Here is a 26,301-nt window from a genome sequence, read left to right as displayed (position 1 = left end):
CTTTAAAGCCTTCCAGGCAGGAGAGGGCTGTTTACACCAATAGCTAGTAACTGCAGCCCCTTCCCTGTATGACAGGAAGGAAACTGGCTCCAGAACTAAAGGCAGTTCTCTATTCCTTAAACAGAGGGGACAGACACCTTTAGCAGGGTGGAGAAGAGTTAATAAGAAAACAGAGGAGCCCAAGGTCATTTTTTCTGAAGCTGGACAGCAATGGTTGCTTTGAGCACTGTGGCTGCTTTCATATGAGCTGTTAACCTCATTTTTACCTCTTATTAAAGCATCACTCCTTAAATCTCTACAGTGGCTGCAGAATTATCCCTTCGCAAAGTACAAACCTCTCAGAGAGGAAGCAAAGTTATAGCAAATTGAAGCAGAGGACAAGCTAATAGCAAATAACTACTTGTTCAACATTTACACTCCTCTTAGCAGACAGAGGAGAACTAAAGACTTAACCCAAGTAACATATTGCCCAGGCAATCCAAACTCTTTATTTTAAACCAGCTTTCAATTTTTTTTATTCTCTGAGAATCCTGTTAACCGTAAAATAACTGTCAATTACAACTTATTTCTTACCAAATCATTCCAACACTACAGTTTGCAAAAGATCAGTGGCAGAGTCCCAGAGCATCCTGCTTTGGAGCTGCTGGGCTGCCTGATTAGCATGTACCTACACGTGCTCTGATCACCAGACTCACTTATTCACACTCAAGCCCCTGTAAAGAGGCCTCCTCTCTCTAAATTCTTTGGCAGAAGATGCCTCAAGGATAACTCAGTAGTTTAGTGTGGTCCCAGAATTCCATTTGCAGAGTTTGCGGGGATTTATAGCCCAGGAAGCAAATGCAGATGTCCCAAACTCACCTCTTCTACAGCAAACACGAGTGTTTAACAATGGCTACAGCACAGCCACAGCTCCATGGATAGAAGGCAAAAAAGGCAGGAGCCTCAGAGCATTTGGAATGTGTCTTCTGACCTGCTCCTTACCTCATCACACAGAGACAGCTGCAGCAGTAACTCACCTTCCATCCTCTGATGTAGGACTGTACTATGATAGCTGAACTCTTTATCTTCTGATACCTTTTTTCTTGCTGTATTGGAAATAAATACGTGATGCTTAGAACAGAATATTGCAACTGTAAAATACTGCATAGTAAACCTTTCATTACTAACATTTGACAATATGCTTCAGGATGAATGTAAAAAGTGAACAACTTTTGACCGAGCAGATCAGAGTGCAGATTCTGTGTCCAACTCGAGGGGAAACAAAGCACACCAACAATGCTGCATGGACAATGTCACTCTCTGTTTACAGAAACACTAAGTTCATGGTCAGCAGCACAAATGCAGATTAAATGCTAACAGTAACAGCTTTATTTGTCTTTCCCACCACCAGAGTAGCACACAAACTGTCACAAATGCTCAGGTTTGTTGGCTAAGCTTTTTACCACCTTTTCATAAGACTTACGCTGTTCCTGTTACCCGCAGACCCTTTACTATACCAAATGCTGATGATAACTTAGGAACAGGAAAAAACCAAAACCACGGATTCCTGAATGAAATGCTGGAGTATTATTCAAGTACACTAGTCTGAACAATAAATTCCCTGGACAGGCAAACATTTTCCTTCTAAAAAGCTCAGTTCTCCAGTAGCCCAGTGTTTAGTGTAATACTAAGTTTGATACAATTTGTAACAAGGCTTTTACACTTTTTTATACTTTTATACACTCAGTCCACTCAATGACAGTGAACATCTCCGTGAGGAAGCTGGAGAGAATCTACTCTAGGCCACACTCATGCCATGACTGACGTCTGTCATGCCTTGCAAAGGGACAGACAGGCAAGTGTCTGCAGATCCTTGAGTCAAGCCTCCAGCACAAGGAGTTGTCAAAAAGCTTTTTTCATGCAAGGGATTAATTATGAAACCTTCCAGAGCACAGTGCCTAACAGTCATCCTGGGTTAGGGGAATGGTGCCTCCCATCTACATGAAGAGGCTGAGGAAATGTCTTTATCATCGCCTGTAACTGATAAGACAACTGCTGCCATGCTTCACCAGTGACCCAATAAAGGTTTACAGTTAAGAAATCAACAGTGCTTGGTCATGTATTTGTTTTCATTTTTTCATATTTAAAGCTGCACCAATCTAGCTGTAGTAACTCCATTTTAAATTGATTAAGATTTCATGAGATCATAATGAAGCCATATGGGCATAATGCAATTCTGTAACGATGTGGTTTGTAGAAGTGGTGCATTCAATCACACAACTTCAGAGAGAAGAGTTTTTACAGTAAAAAAGCATTTATTCATACTTTTTCCAAATTATCTATATCTCCCTTTAATTATCCAAGAGAAGTGAACCAAACACTAATGGCTTTCAAGATGACAAACAGAAGTGCTTGTCAACTGAAAAACAGATTGTCAACTCTGCAACATGTAGTTTAAGAACACTTTTTTCCATATTTTATCAAGCTTTCTGATATGCTTGTGCTATTCTCTAACAATAACAAAATGCAGCTGAGATGTTTAAGAATGGGTTTCAAATTTAAAAACAAATCTGTTTTATCATATAAGTCAATATTATTTAGTAACTGACAAAAAGACATGGAAGAGTCGTATAACAGGGCTGTTCAGTTCATGGAACAAAACATCCAGTCCATAGACAGATTTGAAACTGCTTTAGAACTGTATCAATAATGATACTGAATTACAAGTCTTAGGAGTTATAATTAAAATAAATCCCTGGGATCCTCGGAAGCAGCATTCTTGAGCCTCAAATGCAAAGGTTCCAAATAAGGCAAAAATACAAAAAGGCTTAGGAATGACTGAATTCCACAGAACTGCACATGTATATTACTGAACATTTTTTACACATTAACCATATGTTTTGAAAGCACTGTAAATGTCAGGCAGCACAACATTTTAGATGAATGAAAAAGACTGTTCCCAGCTGGGCCACAGAAATCAAAATCCTGATCTCCCAGAGTTAAAAGACTCTGGTGAGCTTTTTAATTCTTTAAGAGCAAGCACAATGTAAACACTTAATAGTAGTCTATAGAAACTAAAGAGTCTTTATTCACACTATTGGTACCTAAATATTAACATAAAATTGAATTCTTTCGACACCTCTCCATACTTATCAAGGAAAAATATCCTATGAAAGTTATATGTATTAAACAACGAAAAGAACCCCCCATTTAGTAAGGATAGTATCTTACTGCGTATCTCCTGACCCAGGAAGCAATCACAACCTGGCTTTTTTTCATTAACAAGAAGCGAGTACGGCACTTCCAACCTCTATAAATCTTTTCAATCAGAGTAGCCAAGTCCTCCAGCCGCTGCTTTCTCAGATCTTCTAGTTTGAAGAGCTGGGGGGGGGCAGTAGAGTTTTGTTTGATATTGGAAGAAAAAGAGCAGGAAGGAAGAGACAAGGAAAAAAAAACCCATAAGCACAGATACTCTAAGAGAAGTCTCTTCTTTACTCAAGTCCCCTCTCAGACACATTTTATTTTATTTATCTCCAGAGCTATAAGCAGATACACCAAGATTTGTGGCAGACACACTGTCACAACTCAGTGCATAAAAGTTACAATAAATTAAAGCTATTGCAGAGTCTTGATTCACACCAATTTTAATGGGTCTAACATTAACAAGTTCCTTTTTAAATGCTACGTTCACAGCAATATATCAAAGCACTGCAGGGAGAAGAATCTGTAGGAACCAGGTAGTGAATGATGCAGCTCATAACAGGCTGTCCTCATGAGAGAGGGCTGGATTTTACAGAAGGCATTTTTCACTTACTGTTCTTGGGTTGCGGATGAATATCTTTGATCTACCAAATGAAAATTCCTCTTCTGGGATTCCCAATTCATCAAACAGCACCTCTACTCCAGCCCTAAGAAGGAGTAAATGAGCTTAACAAACACGACCTCCAGCGCTGAAACTTCTTAGTTTACATATTCACAGCTTAATTTATGGAAAGTAAAGGAAAGCATATTTTAAACCCTTAAATAGTGCTTAACATAAGAAGATGGAAAACTTAACTCATTTATTCACTGGTTATTTAGCTAAAGGCAAGAATAATCACTGCAAAGATTCAGAATAATTTGATGAAATAAGAGCAATTTTTATTTTACAGCATCAGCAATGGCCTATTTTTTCCTCTTACATCTATAATTATTTTACTTAAAAGGAAAAGAAAAGAAAAAGGAAGGGTTCTCACACTTATGTCAAAATGTGAAACACAGACTGACAAGTTTGACAAATGCTAGTGTTCCACTCTTACCAAATGCATTTTATGAACATTAACAGAAAAGAGGAGAGAGGAATTTTGCAGATCTTTGCAATGATTATTACAATGCTATTGTTATCACTGCTGCACTTCCACCATTATCTTGATAACCGAAAGATTTAAAAACCCAAAGATTTAAATTGCAGCTAAAGATGTTAATCTATTATGAAGGAAGTTTAAATCACGCTATTGGTGGTCACATGCAAAAAGAATTATTAGAAGCTTATTTGCCTACCCCAGACATTATTTGCAAAAATACGCGTGAATACTATGCAATTTAAAAGTATATATTTAAAACAATTGATTTGCAAGAGGTATTATCTCCTAAGTGTTCCCCAATCACTATGTAAAATCATTCTTGAAAGGACAGAGGAAGATTGTATGGCTTTCTTCAAGGAAATGAGTGCTCCTACCCTTTGAATGTTGGTTATTAAAGGTAGAGTGCCCTCCTGATCATTCCAGACTCCTAGTAATTTTGATTCCACTCCAATATCTTTTTTTCTCTCTCTCTCTCTCACCTTTTCTTCCAGACCCAAATCAGTAAAGGCTGCAATATACTCATTTTGCAATGTATGCAAAACGTTTTAAAAAAATCAGAACACGTGGAAGATAATAATTTCACTCAGGACACGTAAGAATACTGCTGTTTACCTACCTGGCTGGCCCTCTCCAGTGGGGCCATGTCTGCTTACAGAGCATTTTGTACCTTTCCAGGCAAGGCTCGTACGCCTGCCTGAATGCATAACCCGCCCTTCTGACCCGGACGTTCTCCAGGAGACCGAGGTAGCGGATCTGGTGGCACACCAGGGCATCATTGAAAATGTGTGCAGCCTTTTTGTCATTAGGCTTAATGCACCTGGAAAAGGAAAAGGGACACTCCTTTGCAGCGCTGTACACGTCAACAACTGTTCTTGTGAGTATCAACCATAGATTTCAATAGTTTATCCATTTATCCTTGGATATCAAGACTTTTTTTTAAGTTCACCAAAGCTTTGCCATAGGGTAATTTACCTGATATAGTTTGGATTTTTTGTCTGGAGATTTTTCATCAGGGTAGCAACTGAAGCCTTGAACTGTGAACCTGCTGTTGGTGGTCTCTTTAGGTTGATCTTAGCAGGGTTACCCTCTGGGAACAATGCTTTGATGAGAGAGTGGTTGGCCTTCCACATGGCCTGGGAGAGGTCACGGTACAGAAGATCATTATTTTTATCAACAAATCCTTCCACCTGGTACATAACCTGAAAAATAGAGAAGAGTCTTATCAGAGCAGGTTTTGAACTATAACATAGGCCAGTTCAAAATTGACCCAAGAAATTAATTTCTCCCTCTTTCTCACTATCCAAAACAAAAGACATTTCAGCTCTCTTTTTAAACCTGACATTTGGAAGACTTTTGTTGGATAACATTTCTGTGAACATGCTACCTGAGAAAGATGCATTTTCTCATACTGCTAACAGTTCCCTGTGCTGATCAATTCTGTTTCTGAAATGGGACAAACCCTTCTTCCATGATAACTCTGATATACCACCACCTGCCACACTCCAAACCAATCATTTTTTTTTGGCTGACAAAAGGTTTTCTCCCTCTCTTTTGACTCACAACAGCAAAAATACCCTTTCCTTTCAAATTACTAATGCTTACATTATTTGCCTAACTGAAGCACAATATGAAATATCACCTCTTGCTATTGCAGCAGCAAGCAGCTCGCTGTGCAGTCCTCAGGGGACTGTTATTTTAAAGGACTTCTACCAGGAAGGCAGTCCAACAACAACAAGCACGATACAAAGGTCTGACCTGCAGCTGGAGACCCAGGAGGCATCCAGGGGAACTTCATGCAGATCTCGGATTGCTACTGGCTTTTTTAATTTTTGAGGGTAGGAAACTTATTTGATTAATTGTGACAAGTCATCTGGCTGGTAATACAGATTCTTCAGCTTCATGATTTCTCAGTTCTGCATAGATATGTACTATGTACACAGAATACCGAATAAAACTAGCACTGACATAGCCATATTTTACACAATAGCAAGTCACTGGGAACTCAGGCAGCATTTTACTTTGGAGAACATGTTTCTGGTTCTGACAGGTGTAGCAAATGCCACTACTGAAAAAAACCTGTTCGTATGAACTTACTTATATTTCATAAAAGGAGGGTCAAACTTTTGTTGTCCAGTGACTAGATCAAAATGTTCTCAGATGAGGATGGAAAAACAACATTCCTCCCAAAATAGGAGGAATTCACTGGCTGCTCTGCTGGGTAAGAAAATGCCCGTAACAATCAAGGATCCTCAGTGTCTGCTAAGGCACAGTCTCTGTGCAGTCCTTCCCAAAGTACTGGGGTATTTTCAATTCAATTTGAATTTTGACAACCAAAGAAATACCTATGTATTAATCCCTGTGAGATTATATGCAGTTACAAAACCTTCCTGGTAAATACATAATGTTAGGTTAATGAATGGTTGCCTCAGAGACTGAAAGTCTGATATTTCCAGAACTATTTTGACTGAGCAAATTGTTGAGCTATTCAAAACTGTAAGATTGAGAAAATATTAAAAAGTATTAAGCAGTCCAAGGTAAATGAAAAACTTTCTAAATAGTCTCTGCTCTGTGAAATTATCACTTCAGCAGATTCAGACAAGAGGCATAGTTGCAACCCTACATTTACTTTTGAATTTTTTTTAAAAAATTGTCTTCACTCTACCAATTTAATTATTTTTGATTTTCATTAATAAAAAGCTGTCAGACTCATATTTATTCATATTGTTCATTTTGTAAAAAGCAAATACTTTTGCAAGCCCTCTGTATAGCTTTCTCTTCCATCTGCTTAAATAGAGTATCAAACTCAGTTCCTTCAAATGTACCAAACTCCACTTTCTCAACAACGTGACTAAGGACTGCAGCTACTTCAGTGACAAAGAACATGTCCTCCAAAATATGTTGCCCTCAAATTTGCATGAATTTTTCTCATTGTAAACAATGTTTTCTTTCCAGAGACAAGCAGCAGCGCTAAAGCACATGATGAGAAGAGAACTGGCCTTGATTTTCAGCTAGAGCAGCAGGACTTTGTATGAGGGCATGTAGTGACAGGACAAAGGGTAATGGCTTTACACTGACAGAGGGCTGGTTTAGATCAGATATCAGGAAGAAATTCTTTAGTGTGAGGGTGGTGAGACACTGGAGAGAGCTGCCCAGGGAAGCTGTGGATGCCCCAACCCTGGAAGTGTTAAAGGCCAGGTTGGATGGAGCTCTCAGCAACCTGGTCTAGTGGAAGGTGTCCCTGCCCATGGCAGGGGGGTTGGAACTGGATAATCTTTAAGATCCCTTCCAGCCCCAACCGTTGTATGACTTCTGAAAACCTTCCAGCCCAAATCCCAAATCTTAGGCTTGAGACAGAAACGATTAAGACAGGTCTGGATTTTTTAATCAGCCACAGCAGCCCCCACACACCACGTACTCCCTGCTTCACCAGGTACCTTGCCAGCGTAATGCTGAATCCTGAAGCAGCTGTGGGGCAAGGAGGTGTCATTGAGGAACCGGGAGCACTTGCTCATCCTGCTCTCAAAATGCTGGTGAGTGGCACAGACTTGGTTTAGTTTTTCCAAAAAGGTGTCATCAGTAACAGTTCCTGGTCTCAGGCATTCTTCATCCAGCATGGCCAGGATTCCAGTTTGGTTCTGAAGTTTCAAGACAAGAGCTTTAGTACTTATTCCCATCACATTCCATCAAGGCATAAAAAGGAGACCCTTCTCCTGTTTGATCTCTGCTATCCAGAAAAACATTCTTCAAGCCACCTCAAAGCTTGGCTCTCTTCCTAATGACCATTTCCAAGAGATTTTTAGCACCTGCATTTTTGAAAGACTGCTAACGAATCTTGAAATTCACACTGATGTTTTATGTCATTTACTCAGACTGTAGAAACTCCAATTTAACTGAAAGTAGCCAGTTTATATGTAAAACCATCATATATTTTATGTTAATGGTTAAAAACTGTTCTTTTCTTGCTACATTAAGTCCATAGGAAGTCCTCTTATTAGTTACAAGTACTTTCCGTACCTCAAGCAATCAGTAACATGTCATTGAGTTTTCTAGCTTCCACACAAAAAGAAATGTTATTTACAATGTAGCATGTGATATCTGCTGTTGTAAACAGCAGCAAATGCAAACATTTAAGAGTTGGTTAGTTTTGGTATTTTTTTCCATAGGCAATGCTGAATATTTCTAAAAAAGTAACCGTAGCTTTATAGAACACCTTTTTTAGTAAAATAAACTTTTACCATACAAAATAAGATGAATAATACGACAAATGTCTTGTTTCGTAAAATTAAAGTGTGTGAGGATGCATGCAGACTTAACAGATAAATTAAATCCATGCATTAATATTCAGAGATATTCTTGAATACAACTTACATTTTCTATTAGGTCACAAATTATAGCATTGTTGAAATATTCAATATTAGTCCATTCAATCCCCTATTAAAAAAAAAAAAAATCAATATATGAACAGGAAAACAATCAAGGGAGCTCTTCCTCTAGGTAATTAAAATTATATTCCAGCTAACAAGGTTACTACTTTCAAACTTAATTCTGTGTGCTTACCAACAATTTTATTTTTTAAGAAATGTAATCATCTACCACTAACATTATCTGTGCAAAATGACTGTCCTTGAGTGGCTGCCAAACTTGTTCTCCATTCCTTTCCCCCACCCGTGTCAGCTTCCCATGCACTCCCCTGGCGCCGGGCCAGGCTCCTCCCACCCAGCACCGCGCTGCCCACGCTCCCACTGCTTAGAAGGAAATCATCCAGTTTCACTGTGAGCATCTGAGACCAAAATTTCAAAGTTCTTAGTTGTTGAGTTTTTTGTTTGTTTTTTTTTGTTTTTTTTTTTTTTTAAATGGGAGGAAGAAAGAGGGCTAAATTTAGATGAGACCATTTGAAAAATCCAGAGTCTGGCTGTTGTTCAGATATTCTTAATATTCTTTTTTCAAATATCAGCAATAAAATTTCCAGGATGAGATGCCAATGCATCACGAGGTAACACTCATAGGGCAAAGGACTGAAAGAAGGAAAATACTAATTTCATTCTCAATTTACACTCTGCGGTGCTTCTTACAGTTTAGTTTTTTTCAGAGCATTTGAAATATCATTCAAGAACCAAATTGCAGTAATGATGGTTCACCACTGAATGCAAAAAGAAAAAAGACATGCTGAAATTTCATGTTATCCTCAGGATTATAAGGCAGGAACTTTATGTAATTTTTAAGAATGTTCATACAGCAAAATGGTATCCATCCAGTTTGAGTACAGGCAGCGTATGCCAGTTTTTACAGCTGCAAGTTGGTATGTTGTCTAAGCTCTGTATATCACGTGGAAGACTGCTAAAACCTATTAAAACTTCAGCTTGATGTTCACTCACAGAATGACATCAAACACCAGACTGGACTCCAAAGGACATCTTAAATGTACCCACAAAGCTCACACAGCTCCCTTCAACACTTAACTGAAAGAAAACCAGAACCAGAACTCTATTTGTAGTTTCTTTCATGTTGCATGCTATTGTTTCAGCCAGCCAATTCCTTTCGAAAAAGGACTGGCTGTGGCTGCTGTTGAGGTGCATCCATCCCAGAAGTGTCTGGGTAATCCAAAACACAGACTGTAGGGTAATGGCACTAATACCAGAAAGTGATACTAGTCTTCTAATAAATTAATTAGCCCTTGCTCAGAACTGTCAGCCTTTGTTGCCAATGCATGAATAAGAGTTGGGTCTGGTTTTTACCTGGAGAACTCATAATGTGAAACAAAGCCCAAACCAGCATTTTTTGCTTAATGGAACTAACCACACAGCCCTACACAAACATGCTCCATGCCAGTCCTCTGGTCAAAAAGTGACTCTGCTCCCTGAAAGGTGGTTCCAGCCTGCATGCCTGTTTATCTTTACAAGGACAACAGAAAGAGGAGAGGATAAGGAAAGATCCATTCAAGTATTACCTCTCGGATGTACTCCTCCTGCTCTTCTTTGAGGGTAAGTTCAATGAAGATCTGTTGCAACTTCTCATTACAGTAGTTGATAATGAATTGCTCAAAGCTGTTGTCCTGTCAGATAAAACATGTTTGTGTCTGCTGTTGTGTAAACACCCTGGAACTCAGCTGGAGTAAGTTACCGCAGCAGCTGCAAGTCAACAAGCTGCTGCATTAACTACTCCTTCCAGTTTTGTGATGTGATGGTTGGAGTAATATTTGATTGAGATCATGATTAGTTTGGAAATTCTAGATCAAATCCTTCCCTGAAGCTCTCTCCATTGGGAAGGGACAAAATCCTCTGTAGGTTTTATTCATGATGTCTGCACATCGATTCCTTGGAATAAATCATAAGGGCACCTGTGGTGTCAGGGGATAAACAACAGAAATTTTGCCTGCACTGATCTGTCCCCATATGTAAAATGTAGTCCCCAGAGGGTCTGATAAATAAAATTACAATGATAGCATTAGCTCTTTTCCACTCAGTAGCCAATAGAGTATCCTATTTCACTACAGACTGAGGCTCAAACTGCTATTCCAGTTGCAGCTGAGCCTGGGTTAAGAGATTATTGGCTCTAAAGGTCAACCCACCTCCTCCCTGCCAACAAACCGCTCATGTAATTGCCCCTTGAAATGATGGGAAACAAATGAACTTCATCAACCAAAAATCCTCTAAAAGGCTAACGCATATAAAACTGGGTTAGGGAGCAAGCAGATGTGTGACCCTTTGCAGAAGGGACCAGGGACTGGAGCAGACCCCAGGAGAAAGGGTGGGCAGCGGGAATGCTGCTCAGTGACTGCTGCCACAGCAGCCTACCCCATACCCCAGGGCAGGGCTGCTGCAGGAGCAGGGCTGTGACACGACAGCAGCATGCTTCCACAGGGACACACGTCAGCAACAGAGACCATGGCCACACCAAGCCCTCAAATACCACAGGGAAAGCTCTCGCACGCTCAAGACAGCTGAAGTTTTACTGCTATGTTCACCAGGGCCAGGACTGCAACATAAAAGCTGTGGTTCACCACTTTATCGCCACTATCTTAAATGAGTGCAGTTTGGAGGCCAGGTGCTCGTTCTGAGGACAAGGTCAAAATGCCTGTTTCAAAGGAACAAGGAATCAGCACCTTCACTGTTTTTTTGAAAGACTAATCAATATTGTAATAATCCCATATATAAATCTGCAGAAATAATTACACTCAAGAGTACTTTTGGATATCTGGTGGATATCTCAACTTTGGGGTTTTGGGGTTACGTCCCTCCTGCCCTAATTTTATTTTCTTTTCTTAATAACTAGTCATCAATAACACCTGTTATTTAGGAAGACTGAAAATTTGCACAATAAAACACTATGCCTTTTTACACTACCAAATAATCTGTTGTACAATACCTGTGAGGCTCAACTTATGCTGGTAGAATTTTTATGACTGAAGGCAACTGCAATCATTTAAATGTCTAAATTATGGATCTGGTTGCTAAATGAGATTAAGAACACACAAGCAGATTAGAAAATATTGAGGTAGCACAGATTACTTTTGTCATTTTAGTTTTAGATGAAGCAAAATCATAGCTGATCACCAAACTTTTGCAGCCACATCAAACTGCCCCTCTCACCAACTGCAATTATCACTCAGATTGCAAAACTTGCATAGCTCTAGATGAGAGTTAAAATTTGGCATGCAGCAAAATCAGCACTGCAAACAAGTCATACTTACTGCATTCTGTTGAAAAAGAAATTAAATAAACTGCAGTCAGTACTTATACTGTTTCCATGACAATACAGAATACATCTATTACCATTTATTTAGTGCATCAAGTAGATCAATCTTTTTATCATTGAAAATGCAAAGTACTACATAAATGTTATGTATTACTCCTTCATAGATAAGCATATCTTTAGGTACTGTCCAAATATTATCAAATAAACCATGAGACTGAGACACATTAGAGTGTAACACAGAACAACATCCTTGCATTGTCCTGTCACTAAACCACCGTGTACCTTTGGTCTCTAAAAGCCATATATATAACCTTAGGTATGCAAATCTCAGCAACAGGAGAGGAGAATGGGGAAGGGAAGAGAGAATAGTGGAGGAAGACTGAATTTAAGTTTATTTGACACATTCAGATAAGGCCATCACTTCAGATATATTGAGTTTGAAGTAAAAGGACCCCAGCTGTCACATCACCTAGACAAAGAGAAAGGGTAAAATACACTCTGCATCCTCCTGCCAGGAACACGCCACCCAATGCAGAGAGACTGTTTCTCCATAGGACTATGTTATTCTGATTACAAGGGCTGCAGGACTTTTCACTCGTAAATTATACAGGCTTGGTCATCAAAAGAGGATGGAAACTGAACAGCAAATCCAGCTAAACCATCTAACTAAAAGGTCATTAACAATACATTAAAGTAATTGCTAGATGTTTTCCTGCTTCGTTGTGTATCTGTGATATTTATGGTTTGCAAAAAAAGGCAAACCAAAATCCACAGAGTTCTTCACAAATAGCTCACCCTGAGCTATGAAATTCTATTTGACATTGCCAAGCCACTGAAAATTGCTGTTCCAGGAAAAAAGTTATTGAAGAGCAGCAGCAATATTATTCTTTATGAATGATACAGAGTAAAAGGCTAACAGTTAATTACAGCAAAGAAAATGAGGGAAAATGTTTGGAATTACTGAAATTCTCAAAACACTTAACTCTGAACCGACCAGAAAACATTTGGCAAATTAAATACACTTCAGAAAGAGGCGTTTCCCTTTACAGATTTTAAGAAACCCTGTATGAGAAACCAATCAGAGTGTTTTTCTCTAGACAAATCTGAGTGCAGCAACAGAGATTGTACATTTATTCCCCCTTATGGAATCACAGAATATGCTGAGTTGGAAGGCACCCATAAGGATCATCAAATCCAACACTTAGCCCTGCACAGGACCATCCCCAAGGGTCACACCATGTGCCTTAATGGGTATCTACAATTTTTAATTACGCGAGGGCTTCACAAAGCATGTACGAATGCTCGCAAATGAATTGTCCCCCAATATTTTAATGAAGGCTTCTAGAAATTAATACAATAGAACCAGAAGGGATCTAAAGGACTTCTGACATTGTTTTTCAGAAGGCAGTAGAGAATAACCAATATCAGTGACAGCACATCACTAAATCCATTCAGGAGACACAGGTTGGAGGTACCCAGCCACCAGAGACTGTACCTGTTCCTCATACTGACCACTCACATTAAGCAACAGAAAGTGTTTTGACCAACACAGAAGCAGCACAGTCAGACCCAAAATTTGGGCAGAGTTAGCGAATTCAAATATTAGGAAATGTTGGGGAAAAAAATAAGAGTATATCTTCCCAAAGTATCAGCCTCTCTTCCAGGCTGTAATTCTGCTACTTTAACATTGAGGGCGTCACTTCCATCCCTGCATTTTTGTGGCAGCCTTTCCAAGTACGCCTTTGAAATCACCGTGGAATACAAAATAAAACCTTTGGGGAAGATAAAACCACTCTCTCAAATTAAATTAAAGGTGCTGGGAAACAGAATGTCACCTGAGATACGCTTAAAGTCATGTCAAATTTATAGATACAGTTCAACCAACCACCCTTAGCTTATCCTCTCAATCTTTTTATCAGATGCAACAATAAATTTAGACAAGTAGAAAAATTCACTGACAAAAATCAAAGCCTACCTCACCATGTTTCTCACTTCACAAATAATGATGTCTTGTTCATACAGCTTTATTCCTTACCAACCTTCAAACTACTGGGTATCAGGGTGGGATATCATGAATAACAAGTTTTGAACTCTAAAAAAAATTATTCTCCATGCAAAAATAAAGTGATTATATATACAAGTAGATCATGACATTCTACTCATTCAGGTTGTTAAGAGTCAATCATGAAAAGCTTTAAAGTTCTATTGTGAATCACTGCTATTACATGAATTACGTACAGGTGCTTGAAAGTCTATGGAAAATATTCTTTGTTCCTTAATATTTTACCTAACTTCTTCTTTGAAACATTCCACTCGTGTATCATAAAATCATCTGAAAAAACATATATGAATGTTCCTGGCTTTATACATTTTCATACCAGTAAAATACTAATGGGAAACAGACAAAATAAAAAAAATTTTGTCAAAAAAAAAAAAAAAGGTCTCTTACTGGTCTTGAGTAGAAATGTCTCCACTAGATTTATGAAAAGAAAATATCTAAAACAGGGCATTTTACTATCAATGCTAGATACCTTCTAAACTTCTCTCCCCATACAGAATTCAAATTCACTTTTAAGTACCCATTTCCCAGTAATTTCCAAAGACAACAAAGCGACTACAATACCTGCTTAAAGTTGAAACTCAGATACTTTTCCATACTAGTAGGCAGGAATAAATTCCTACCTTCCACCTGTCTAATAAAGTCCCAGATTAAGTGTTCCATTTTCTTGTGTCCTCTCCACTGTTTTCCCCAAATCAAGCAGATGTTGTTGATCTGAATCTGCAGACTCGGCTATATCATCAGTATTACACCTTACAGGTGTTTCTCAATAGCTCCTCTTCCTTCTTAATCTTTCATCACACCAGTTTTTTCGAGGGCCAATTCAAAAATCTACATATTGCTCAGTCTACAACCATACTGACAAAAAGGTGTCCAGCAACACTTTTTCAAATACATTATATGAACACATACAACTAAAAAAATACATGAAAAGTATTTAAAGGAAAAGCATCATGTGAAAGAAAAATTAGATTAAATCAGCAGAACTAATGCCATTAAAATGAACTTTACATCAATATGAGGAGGGAAAAAGACATACAGAGATACTTTTGCTCTATCACATATAGCCCCACAGAGTAATTTTTGCAGCTCCAGGCAACAGAAGTCTCTGACCTCCTCCTAATACAGGCAAGTAGCTCCATCAGGCCCCTAGAGAAAAAGCCAGATGGCAAAAGTAATGATGATAAAAGACCAACATACTCACTTCACTGAGATGAATAGTGGAATGAAGGATGAAACCAACCAGCAAATTCAATTTATATACTACTGTGTTGTCTGGGGATAGGGATTTTTATGTATGACCACAGACGCATATGAGTTTATGAGACGAAACTACAGAAGTAAAAATCAGCAAAATGGGAAGGTTGCATGTAAAGAAAGTGAAAAAAGATACTATTTTAATCTCAGAAAAAAACGGCCCAGTAATAACGAGATTCAGTTATAACAATTTTTCAAAATTTTTTCAAAGTTAGTGAAGGTATGTTGTCAATATTTATCCTTTTTTTCCTCTTCACATATGCCAACATTTGAGTAATCAAACTTATCTCTGTAAATTAGGGCGCTCTGTGCTTTTGTGTCAATATCTCTACAGGCAAAGAATGAGAGAAGCATATCATTTAACTATATATATTCCACATATATTTATAACTATATGTATTCCACATATTTGTAATCAAACCATGTTTCAGTGTATCTACTGGAAGCAAAATGCCAAAACTTCAGGGATTATCCATTTTCCACATTTGTGTAGCTCAACCAACTTCAGTCCTTGTTGATGCTACTGTCACTGGTAGAGAACTGGGCACTCTGAAATCCATCTTGCTCTCAGCTGTGGTGTCCAGGCACATAGGTCTAAAACAAATTTGGACTTAAAAGGGCAAGAAACTACTGTGACTCCAGTGCACACAATGCATGTGTGATTCATGGGAACACCCAGGTACAATCACTTCAACAAACTCAACCTGATAAATTATAGTCCTGGGACAACAGGAATTACAAATAGGCAAGAACCTACCATATAATCAGAGCCATTCCTCTACTAAGACAGAAATAGCTGCTGTAGGGCAAAACATTATTCTCACAACCTGAAGCAGAGCATTTGTGTATATTTGCTCCAGCATTTCAAGTATTTCCTCTGTTGAAAACAGCCAGCCAATGGGATTTACTTTATAAACATGCCTTTTGCAAAAAAAGCCTCTCTAAATACTTACATTATAATGTGATTAATTAAATGGTGATTAACTTCCTGGGATGTACCTCTGCTTCTGGGCATCCTAGTGCTTAAGGAAATTATTGCTTTAACTGTATTTTTAAATCTCCATGGCATCTAGGAGTCCAAACCAAGGGTCCCTCTCTGTAAAGCTCCTCTCTTCCATAACCCTTGCCAGCAGATGTAATTGATGAATTATAGATTAAAAATTCAGTTCTCCTCTTTCACACTAGACTGGCTTTGCCCTGGGCGATCAAATTGAATAGAGGGACGGGTACACACATTTTGGCACTGCCACTTGCCAGTTTATGATAAGCTGATGGGCATCAGCAAAGGGTTGAACAATTTCAAAAAGGAAATCTGTTGCAAGGTAGACAGGCTAGAAAAAAGCAGCTGGAAATTATTGTCTGGAAGATAAAGGCAACTACCAAAACAACAGATATCCATGGTTGAGTTAGAGCCAAATTCAAGACATGAAGAAAGGGTTCCCAGAGTCTAAAGATAATAAAAAAAAAAAAAGGGAAAAAAATTAAGATAAAGAAAAATCCTGATGAGTCAATTTCCTTCTGAAGGATTTTTTTTTTCTCTAATATGTCATCTTTCTAGTAAATAACTAGACCCTTCTCCTGTACAGTAATCCTTCGGGGTGTTGGGGGAAGCCCCTGGGCCAGTGGCAATCTCTCAGAACTCAGCATGCTCTGCAACTGTAATTTCCTTCATGTAATCAACAGGACAAAAAAAGGCAAAGTAACCAGTCAGCAACCAGACCAAGCTGTTATATAGGTTTACGGAAAAAGGGGAAGTAACTCCCCAATTTTTTCATACCTTAAATATCTCCATGGCATATCTCCAAGGTATTTTCAATGATTACCCCTCTTTATTTAGTTACCTCCCACTAAAAACAGATAACTAGCACAACTACGAACTTATTAATATAATGAAACTGCATTCTTCATATTTTTAACAGATTCCTTCAGTAAGGCTATTAGCATTTTATCACTGTCCAAGTGACACCTTGCACAGTGAACGCAGCATGACCAAACTTCTTTCTGTCACTACAAGGGACTTCTACACACAAGAACCAAGCTAATCATCATGAATGAAAAGAAGTGCTATCAAAATGCTTGTTTGGCTCTTTTTCTGGTGATATTTTTATTTACTGCTCGGGTTTACGCAGAGTGTGATGAATACTGCCACGTCTTTGCACGTTCTTGTGTACCTGGAGCAAAAGCAGTTGGTCAGATACTGTCACCAAAGACAAGGCATTCAGATCACCTCAGGTCAACCCTCAGCAGACGTCTGAGGGCCAAATGGAAACAGTCCCTCTCTTTCTGCACCTCTATCGCCAGCACATCCCAGTTTCTTGTCAGGCTAAAATGTGTAGAACTGACTGCTCTGCCAAGGGACTGAGCAGAAAGCGTTCACACTCTCAAACTGTCTTCTTGGGAGCTGGCAAATTTCAACAATAAGCCTTGTTTAGCAGCCTTAACTTTCATAAAACTGCATTCCAAATCATGAACTCCATCATATGACCAGCTACATACTGGCACCTGAATATTCAGAAAAAAGCCTTTAAGCCAACAGGCGCAGATAGACATTTTTATCTATGAAGGCTAGGCAGGATGAAATATTGACTATTGCTCCATGACATTCATTTTTACATCCCCTAGCTCTTGTCTACACAGAAAATGTACACAACAGAAAACTAACACCCAAACCAAACAGAGAGAGCCTTCTGCTCATCTCTGCTGAAACCTGCCAGGCCCTCAGTCACCTGCCTCCTACAGCCTTCACTTCTTTCTCATAAACCCCACCCTAACCCTACCCTGACACTTTGCAGAGATACAGAAACCGCTTCTGCCCAAAAATACATAATCAAACGTGGAATAAAATGGGACAAGCCTCAAACCTACCCCAGGAAGTCTGGAATTGAGCTGGCTCTAAAATTCCTAGTGTCACCAGCCATCATCCCTACCCTATCTCAAATCACAGTCTAGACTTCAGACTGACTACATACGGATAAACATACTTGGAGCAATTAGTGTCAGGCTTCAACCCATTGCTCAAGCTCCAGCAGCGTTACACAACCAACCTGGTCCTGCAGCCTACATTTGCACACTAATCCTAGTCCCTAAATCCTTGCCCATAGACAATTCACACAGAGCCACCCAAAATTTCAGTGTTTCGCTTTCCAAACATTGTCCCAGCTTACAATTTACCACAAAGGGCATGGCAGGATTCAAAAATAAACACAGGTTTACAGCACCTATTCTGTGGATTGTTTAGCCAAGCTTGCTGATGACATCAGCCAAACCCACGGAGGCTGAGGATTATTGATAGATTTAAGTTCCCTAATCTGAATTTTTGGACAGCCAAGTCCTTATATCTGCTTTCTTGGATGGCCTTTGGGTTTGTCTGAAAAATGGAGTCTGTGTTTGATAAATATACTAGCAGAAACCAAATCCCAAAGAGTATATGCCAGCATTTTCAATACTCCAGTTATTTTTCCTTTGTTAAATTTCAAGAAGCCTCCAGATACTTTGTTAATTAACTTCAGCTTAAACTACAGAAAACTGTAGAAATCACAGTGAGTAGTAAATAAATTAATCACTCAAAAACAGATGAAACAAATCTCATTTATATAAGGTTCAATTTGTATACAAGAGAACAAGACTGCTATTGTCCTCAAGAAGGTGAAGTGTAGGATCTCTTAGAATGGTAAATATGGATTTCTTTACTCACTCTTCTTACAGGAGGAACTGTAGGATGATCAAAGGAGTCATCCTAAACAGGAATAAGGCCCAAGAAATATTGTCTGCCCTACCCATCATGAAATAAAACAAAACGCTCAAAAACCTCAGGCAAACTAATGTTTTGCAGTGGAAGTCAGACCACTCTATAATGTATTCCAATAACTTTTAAGTGAGAATCTCAGGACAAAATAGATAAACTAGAGTATCATTAGTTTATTCTTTCAGCAATTCTAATGGGTAAGTGTAACACCAAAGGAAAAAAAAACCCTAAAAATCACCCTTCAGTAAACACGTATCTTGCTACTTATTTCATGGTATTAAGCTTCACGTGTAAATATTTTGTATGTATATAAAACACTCCTGTTACACCTATGGTTTTGGATAAATTCTGTTTCCAAGGCACAAGGCCACTTAAGGTCAAAGAACACGCACTAATAAAAAACCTACCTGCTTCCTGAGTAGAAACATGATTAACATAAGCCTTTTTACCATTAGCATGTCAAAGAGTTTACACACTTAAAATGCACAAGCTTATAGGTGAAGTCTTTTAAGTGCATTTTTGCTGGTAATGTAGAGTATGTGTTAGTTCTAACTTTCAGGAATACACATGAAAATCAAAATCTGACTTAGGAATTCTGTTTGAAAGGGAACTGCACAGTATTAGTCATAAGTTTTAAGTAATTTATGATTAGATGGATATAGTTACTGTCATTAACTACACTTCAGCTAATGTTTTGCATATTTAGCCACTGTATATACAAATGTACCACACAGCAAAATACTCCAAATTCCACTATACTTGTTATTCTATAAATCTTAAGATATTATTACATTTTTCCACAACACAGTGTTGAGCAGTGTTAAAATTTCATTCATTTATTGATTCTTTTAATATAATTAACTTCAAACAATATATTTTCTGGGAAGTGGTTGCCTAAATTCTCAAAAATATAATTATTTTGTAATCATTTTTTCAAGATCTTTAATAATTTTTGTGGTATTCAGTAATTTGTTACAGAACTTAAAAATATTTGACAGCATCCTCTTAATTGCCCTTACTGCATGACATTCACTCAGGCAACCACAAGACTAGTTACACTTTGCATATACAGTGCTCATTACAGAATTATTTTACTCAGTTTAGGTATTTTGACATAACTTCATCTTTTGTTCCAACTAGAGCGGCATAAAAAATGAATTTTGGGTTGCCTTGAAAGAATGTATTTGCTTTTGATTCAATTGAGAGTAAGTTGGCAGTTTCTGGTTATAAAACTAACCTGTCTGGGAACACAGGGATGGCTCAGTAGGTGGTACTGGAAGTACAGCTGATTCAGGATTTTCTAATGGACTGTTTTTCTATCATTTACCCTGAATTATAGTACTGCCATGTAGTCCCAACACCAGTAACTGTACTAGTCACCTCTAGAAACCTAAACCAATGAAATTTCTTTTTCAAACACCTTTAAACTAAAATATGGTGCAGTACAAGCTACACGTATGCTTCTGGCGTACCACCCGACTCATTCTGAATGCTCAGAAATAAAATAATTCCACTGTTTCTGTGATGCTGAACCAAGCTGCTTGGCTCGTGCTCTCACCATAGGTATTAACTCATGAGAGAGAGCCCCACCTTGTATGAATCTGCTGATGAATTTGACCCTCAAGTCACAAGGCAAAACCGCTACCACCTTTTCCACTAAAACCAATACTCAGCATTTAAAGGAGTGAACAATAACTACCCATTATTTTAAAGCTTTTGAGTTTGTATGAATTGGGAAAGTTAATTCATTATGACAGGTAAGTGAAAAGAGCCTTTTTTTTTCATTTTTCTCCTGCACTCAACCACTTACTTGTGACCTTTCAAGATGTTGAATTCCTACCAAAAAAAAGAAAATTACATGCGAGAAAGAAACTTGTCTCTGGAACACCATGCCACAAACACAATTACTCAGTTGGTTTGTGTGCCAGTGCAAGCTCCTGTCTCCCACCTTATCATACATATCTATCCTAACCAAACACAAAAGAACCAGTGAAAGCAAGAGTCCTGCCCAAGGATGCCAGAAGTACCATTCCACTGCCCAGCTCTCTAAAAGGTATGCCAAGGACCAGCTCTAAAGAGATCTGGCATTGAGTTCTCCATTCAGCCACCTGATCTCTTGCACTACATTTTCACAACTATGCTCTTATGTTTAATTCAAACAGCACAACCTCGCTCAGTAAACCCTTGAAGCAAGTATCAGATTTCTTTTTCCTCTTCATAGAGGTATTTTGATTTGCACATAGTTGGATGTTGTGCTTCTGAAAGGAAACTTACACCACTCTCACATGAACAATTACTCTTCTCTGGATTATTCTACACAGTTTAAACACATTCTCTGGATTTTCAAGAGGGATGTAGGGAAGTGGGTAAGGACTGCATGTTTTCTGATTTTTCTCCTTAGATGAGTTTCTAGTTTAAACACATAGAGATTTCAATGAAGATCTATAAATCTCTTAAAAAAACCTGTCAGAACAAGATTTATGAAAATGCCCTGTCCTTGGTGCTCTCTAACCCAATTAAAAACTCCTGGTTGATTGTTTTGTTTCAAAATACCACTAGTCTAAAAATACTCTTGTAAACAAACAGCAGTGAGCCACAGATCATTAGCTAGGAATCAGTATAGAATATTTATCTATGTGAATTGAGATGAAATGCAATATAATTCCTTGTTTAATTCTGACAGAGGAAAAATATATAGTTATTGTTGTGCGGTTTTTTGGGAGGTTTTTGGGTTTTTTTTACAGGATACAAAGCTTGTTCAAAGACACCCACAAAATGCCTGAGGGCAGAAATGACAGTGCCAGAGTTTCTCCTATGCTCAGAATCTTTGTCACAACAAAATATACTTAGTTTATCCATCATAAATATTTATTTTTCTATATGTAAAAAACACAAGTTTGGCTTTCATAAATTTGTTTCTATTGCTAGAGATGCTAAGACATCTCTCTTTGGCTTACTTTCCTAGTGATTTTCTGTCAGGAATAACACAACTGATTCAAATTACATGTATTCTGATTAAACATTCATGAACTACTCTATCAAGCTTTAATAACAGTTCTCTCATTAAATGTTTACCATTATAAAGGTCTTACCTCAAAAATTTCAAAGCCATAGATGTCCAGCACCCCCATTACCTTCTTTCTCACTTTTGTTTGTGCCTTAAAAAAAAATTAAAGATTGAGTCAGTCATCTGTACATTGCATACTTGAGAATCAAGAAAATTAATGTATCTCATAAATAGGCTGTCAAATTCTGTAAACTAAAATATTAAGTATGGTTTCCCAAAATACACTTAACATGAATATTTTTATAAGCTTAAAAACAGAGTAGAGAGCAATTTGTTGAGCTGTGATACAATTATTCACGTGTAACAGTGTACAACGAGGAAAAATGAAACTGGTAAATACAATTTTACTGTCCACTTTAATTTAAAGGACAATACCTTAATGCTCTCGTTGATCCTGGTAACAAGCCAAGAGAACAGTCGACTGTATAAATTCTTAGCCAGAGCATCACGGGCATAATAAGCCTAAATAGAAAAAAGAAGACAAAAACGTTATAAATGCTGGGCTAAACCAAACCTTTTTCTGTCACTGACATATCTTAAAGGTGCTGTGAACTGAGTAAGACCAGCACAGGCAGCAGTGGCTCTGCCTAAACAGGCACTGGAGCCAGACAAGGGATGCCAAGACACTTAGGCAGCATCAGTGTCTTGGTGGTGCACCCCTCTGCCTTCCTGGCCACAGGCTGGCTGGAACAGCAGCCACAATCAGGGCACTTCAACTCCCTTCCTGCTCTTCCAGATACCCTCTAAAGACTCACATCCCCCACCCTAATCCTAAGCAAAGGGACCTGACCAGCTGCAGTTAGAGAAACCACATTCCTGCTAGCCTGAGCTGATGAGACACAGGTGGCAATCAGCCTGGCTCTGCAGCCGTATAGGAAGATAAATTCACACTGGCAGCAAAAGTTTCTCAGCAGCCCCAGGCATACAACTCACATGCAATTACAGCAGTTACCCTAAATGAAAGCAGTCTGCCACAACACTTGCAGCATGTGCTTTGTGCAGGACTGTTTGTTTTTTCAATCTCTGCAACATTCTCCACAACATTCTCCTATCCCTCATCTTTTGGAGGTAATTCACACGTGAAAACAAAACATCCAGTATATCTGAACATTTAGAAACTGCTGGGGGAAAAAAAAGCACACTTACGCTTGTAATTTATTCAGTACAGCTGATTAGTTGTAGTTTTCATTCGGGCAGTAATGATTTAGTCACGTGGAATAAACTACCACTTAAAATAATTCTTTCCTATAAAATCAGGACCTCTTTTTACCTGAGCCACATTTAGTGTTGTTGAAACTTTCTCTTGTTTGGCTTCAACCGTCCGGAAGCTGAAGGCTCTCTCCAAGACAGACTGGTCTATACCCGTCAACTCGCAGATTTCCTTGAGTTCTACCATCAAAAAGCAAAGTGTAAATATGATGAATCCTTCCTAACCATTGCTTGTTCTTCCCCAAAACTACTAGCTTTTAAGTAGTGTAGCATTTTTCCAAAACAGGTGCTCTTTAAGAGAAGTGTCACATTCTCTCCCCACTACCCTGACAAGCAAAGTTGTTAAAAATACGCACAGTGCAAGGAAAGAGAGTTATTGGTTTTGAAAGCACTTTCTATCCAGTTATTTTTGTGAAGAAACTTTCCCTCCATTTATCACAGATTACTTTTCATAATGAAAAACTTTCAAATGAAAATAAATGGAGTTTCAAAACGTATCAACTGCAAAAATATCACCAAATGAATCTGACATTACAGGCAGAAATAATCACTGCAAAAGAACAAAAAGCCTCCACTGCAGAAAAACCAAGTGGCAGAAACAGAAACACACAGCACCATTCAACATTTCAGAAGAAAGTGTTAATAAAGTAGGAAAAAAAAAAAGAAAATGATCATTTTTGGAATTTCAAACAGAGCAATCAAAATTGCACAGAATTTAATCCATATTTGCCTGAGGGTGAGCTCTGGAAACAATCTAATTCATATGTAAGGATATTGTATGTCTGCAGAAATGACAAAATTAATAATGACTTCAGACAAATTAGTGGTTTTCCTCCCATCACTAGTCTCATCTTACCGTTTTTATCTTTGATTTTACTTTCATCTAGGCCATTTGCACGAGATTCAGGTTTAAATTCAATATTTCCCAATTTCAGAACGGCTGCCACTACTTCAAAAACCGACTGTGTTTCATGATCCATAAACCCAACAATCTGCATAGCATTCTGGAAAAGGGACAGATAAAATTATTATATAAAAGCATCTACATTTAAACAGATCATACTTGAGAAATTTACCATTTATCTGCATTAACATAAATTAGAAATGCTTTATGAACACTTTTGCTACTAAAAGTACACAGCATAACTCCTATGCTTAGACAAGTAAATTTTTTAATACAAAAGACAGGTTAAAGGAGATGTGATAATGGAGCTGGCATTCAGTCCAGTCCACTTCTAGGACTCATTCAGTATATGGGTTTCTAAAATGCAGTAATTTTTTTAGCCACTTAATTTAGTTTATAACCCAACCCAATATTTCACAGTCAAATAAACAGGTACTCCTGTCTTCTCAGACCAATAACTTTTAGAATCTAAATTTGCACACATTGGGTAACAAGGTCTGTGGTCATCTTGTACAATCAAGCAAAAACAAGACAGTAAATTATCATGAGAATCATCCCAGCCCTGTTTTTATTTTGCCTTGGTCGGCATCACCTGGTTCCTGAAGCTCTGTCACTGCCACCATAAGCCACTACACAGTATAACTTTTCCCATGATCTGACCATGGGCTCTGGGTTTTTTTTTTTAATTATTATTTTTTTCTTCTTTTTTGTTTCCTTTTTTTTTTAATTTTATTTAATTTTTTTTCTGTCCTTTTTGTATTCCCATAAGAATACTCCACAAACTTGGGCCTTCTTAGTTTCTAGTGGTAGCTAAACTTCCCTGTGCAAACACATTCTGCCTGTGCATGAGGAGTGCCAGCACTGAGACAAGACAGCCCTCCCAGCCCAGCCCTGCACGCACCGACAGACCGAGGGGCGTAAGAACTCTGCACCAGTGTTGAGTGCTCAGCCAAGCCCTGTCACTTCTTACCCTGACTGTTCTGAAGTTTGAAGCATCATCCACTCCATTCACTTTGGCAGAATCAAGGCCCAAGTAGTTGTATCTGCTGAAGTCCCTCTCCAGTTTGAGTTTGCCTAATAAATCAAATAACAATATCATTAGAAATGGCATTCCTGCTAGTGGCAATTTTATCCAAGAACCAGTATTGTCAGGAACTGTTGTTATTATTGGATTAAATTTTCTTCAAGGATCTTTTAATTATAAGCCTTCTAAATAAGAACAGACTTTCTTATTTGTTCATAATACACTGCAAAGCCAATTCTGATTCAGGTACCTGGATAATATCAAAGCATTTGTTGACTTTAGGTACTACTGTTGCCACTACCAACAAAAATTTGAAAAAATTAATCAATATTGCATTTCCTACAAAACCAGCACGTTAAGCACAAAAAAATATGAACATGGCACAAGGGCAATACTTACAGAGAAACTCTTCTGATGCACCAGACAGTATCTGATAGAAAATGTGGAAGTTTCTTTCACCTCTTGGCTGCTTAACAACACGAGACTTCTCTAGTAGATCTAAACAAACAAACAAAATCTCACAGGTCAGGGGCAGACTGTTGGAGCAAAACCATTTAAAATGAATATAATCCCCCATCATTTTCTACTTCATTGCTTCATACCATCAGCAGCAGACTAGAAGATGATAAATGGCAGGTACAAACCTTATCACAGTACATCACATCAGTATATGTATCTCAAATATTTCTTTGAGCAAGTGGCAAGCCCAGTGAACTTATAAATGCTGTAGTCTATGAACTGCAAAGAGAACTCAGGTCAGGGAGGCAATGTGCTCGAAAAATGTCAACCAATTTACAATACCATCACAAAATTAAGATTTGGTGAGGATGACTGTATGGGTGAAGGTTTGAAAAGAAGCAAAATGTTAAGGCTAAGCACATGAAAGATGGGTAAATGAAAAGGAGAGAACAAATAAAGAAAGCATTTAACCTGAATAATCATGCAGCACTTTGTGACCCTCAGGTGCATCAGGCTATGAAATAATTCCCAGTAGGGCTGACAGAAGCTCCATCCTGATA

At 38.2% G+C, this 26,301-nt stretch overlaps 1 protein-coding gene across 6 annotated transcripts in view; it reads right to left on the bottom strand.

The window, feature by feature from the left end:
- The window catches only part of MYO1B (myosin IB), a 113,004-nt gene that overhangs the window by 19,838 nt on the left and 66,865 nt on the right, over positions 1-26,301 (bottom strand). For 3 of the 6 annotated variants that reach the window (XM_027678133.1, XM_027678134.1, XM_027678136.1), the window contains 15 exons: positions 25,682-25,780; positions 25,229-25,332; positions 24,211-24,358; positions 23,416-23,534; positions 22,521-22,607; positions 22,171-22,236; positions 17,230-17,235; positions 10,270-10,374; positions 8,691-8,753; positions 7,757-7,957; positions 5,295-5,521; positions 4,939-5,139; positions 3,794-3,887; positions 3,211-3,360; positions 1,017-1,085 (listed from right to left, as the gene is read on the bottom strand). In XM_027678133.1, coding sequence (XP_027533934.1) covers positions 1,017-1,085; positions 3,211-3,360; positions 3,794-3,887; positions 4,939-5,139; positions 5,295-5,521; positions 7,757-7,957; positions 8,691-8,753; positions 10,270-10,374; positions 17,230-17,235; positions 22,171-22,236; positions 22,521-22,607; positions 23,416-23,534; positions 24,211-24,358; positions 25,229-25,332; positions 25,682-25,780 — 1,739 coding nt within the window. The remainder of the gene's footprint in view (positions 1-1,016; positions 1,086-3,210; positions 3,361-3,793; positions 3,888-4,938; positions 5,140-5,294; positions 5,522-7,756; positions 7,958-8,690; positions 8,754-10,269; positions 10,375-17,229; positions 17,236-22,170; positions 22,237-22,520; positions 22,608-23,415; positions 23,535-24,210; positions 24,359-25,228; positions 25,333-25,681; positions 25,781-26,301) is intronic. The other 3 variants (XM_027678132.1, XM_027678135.1, XM_027678137.1) reach the window with 1 other exon arrangement.

The sequence above is a fragment of the Neopelma chrysocephalum genome, unplaced genomic scaffold, assembly GCF_003984885.1.
Source record: "Neopelma chrysocephalum unplaced genomic scaffold, ASM398488v2 Primary Assembly neopelma1_44, whole genome shotgun sequence".
NCBI classification, from domain to species: Eukaryota; Metazoa; Chordata; class Aves; order Passeriformes; family Pipridae; genus Neopelma; species Neopelma chrysocephalum.
Note: the sequence above shows the minus strand (reverse complement) of the source record. Positions and strands in the feature narration are given on the sequence as shown.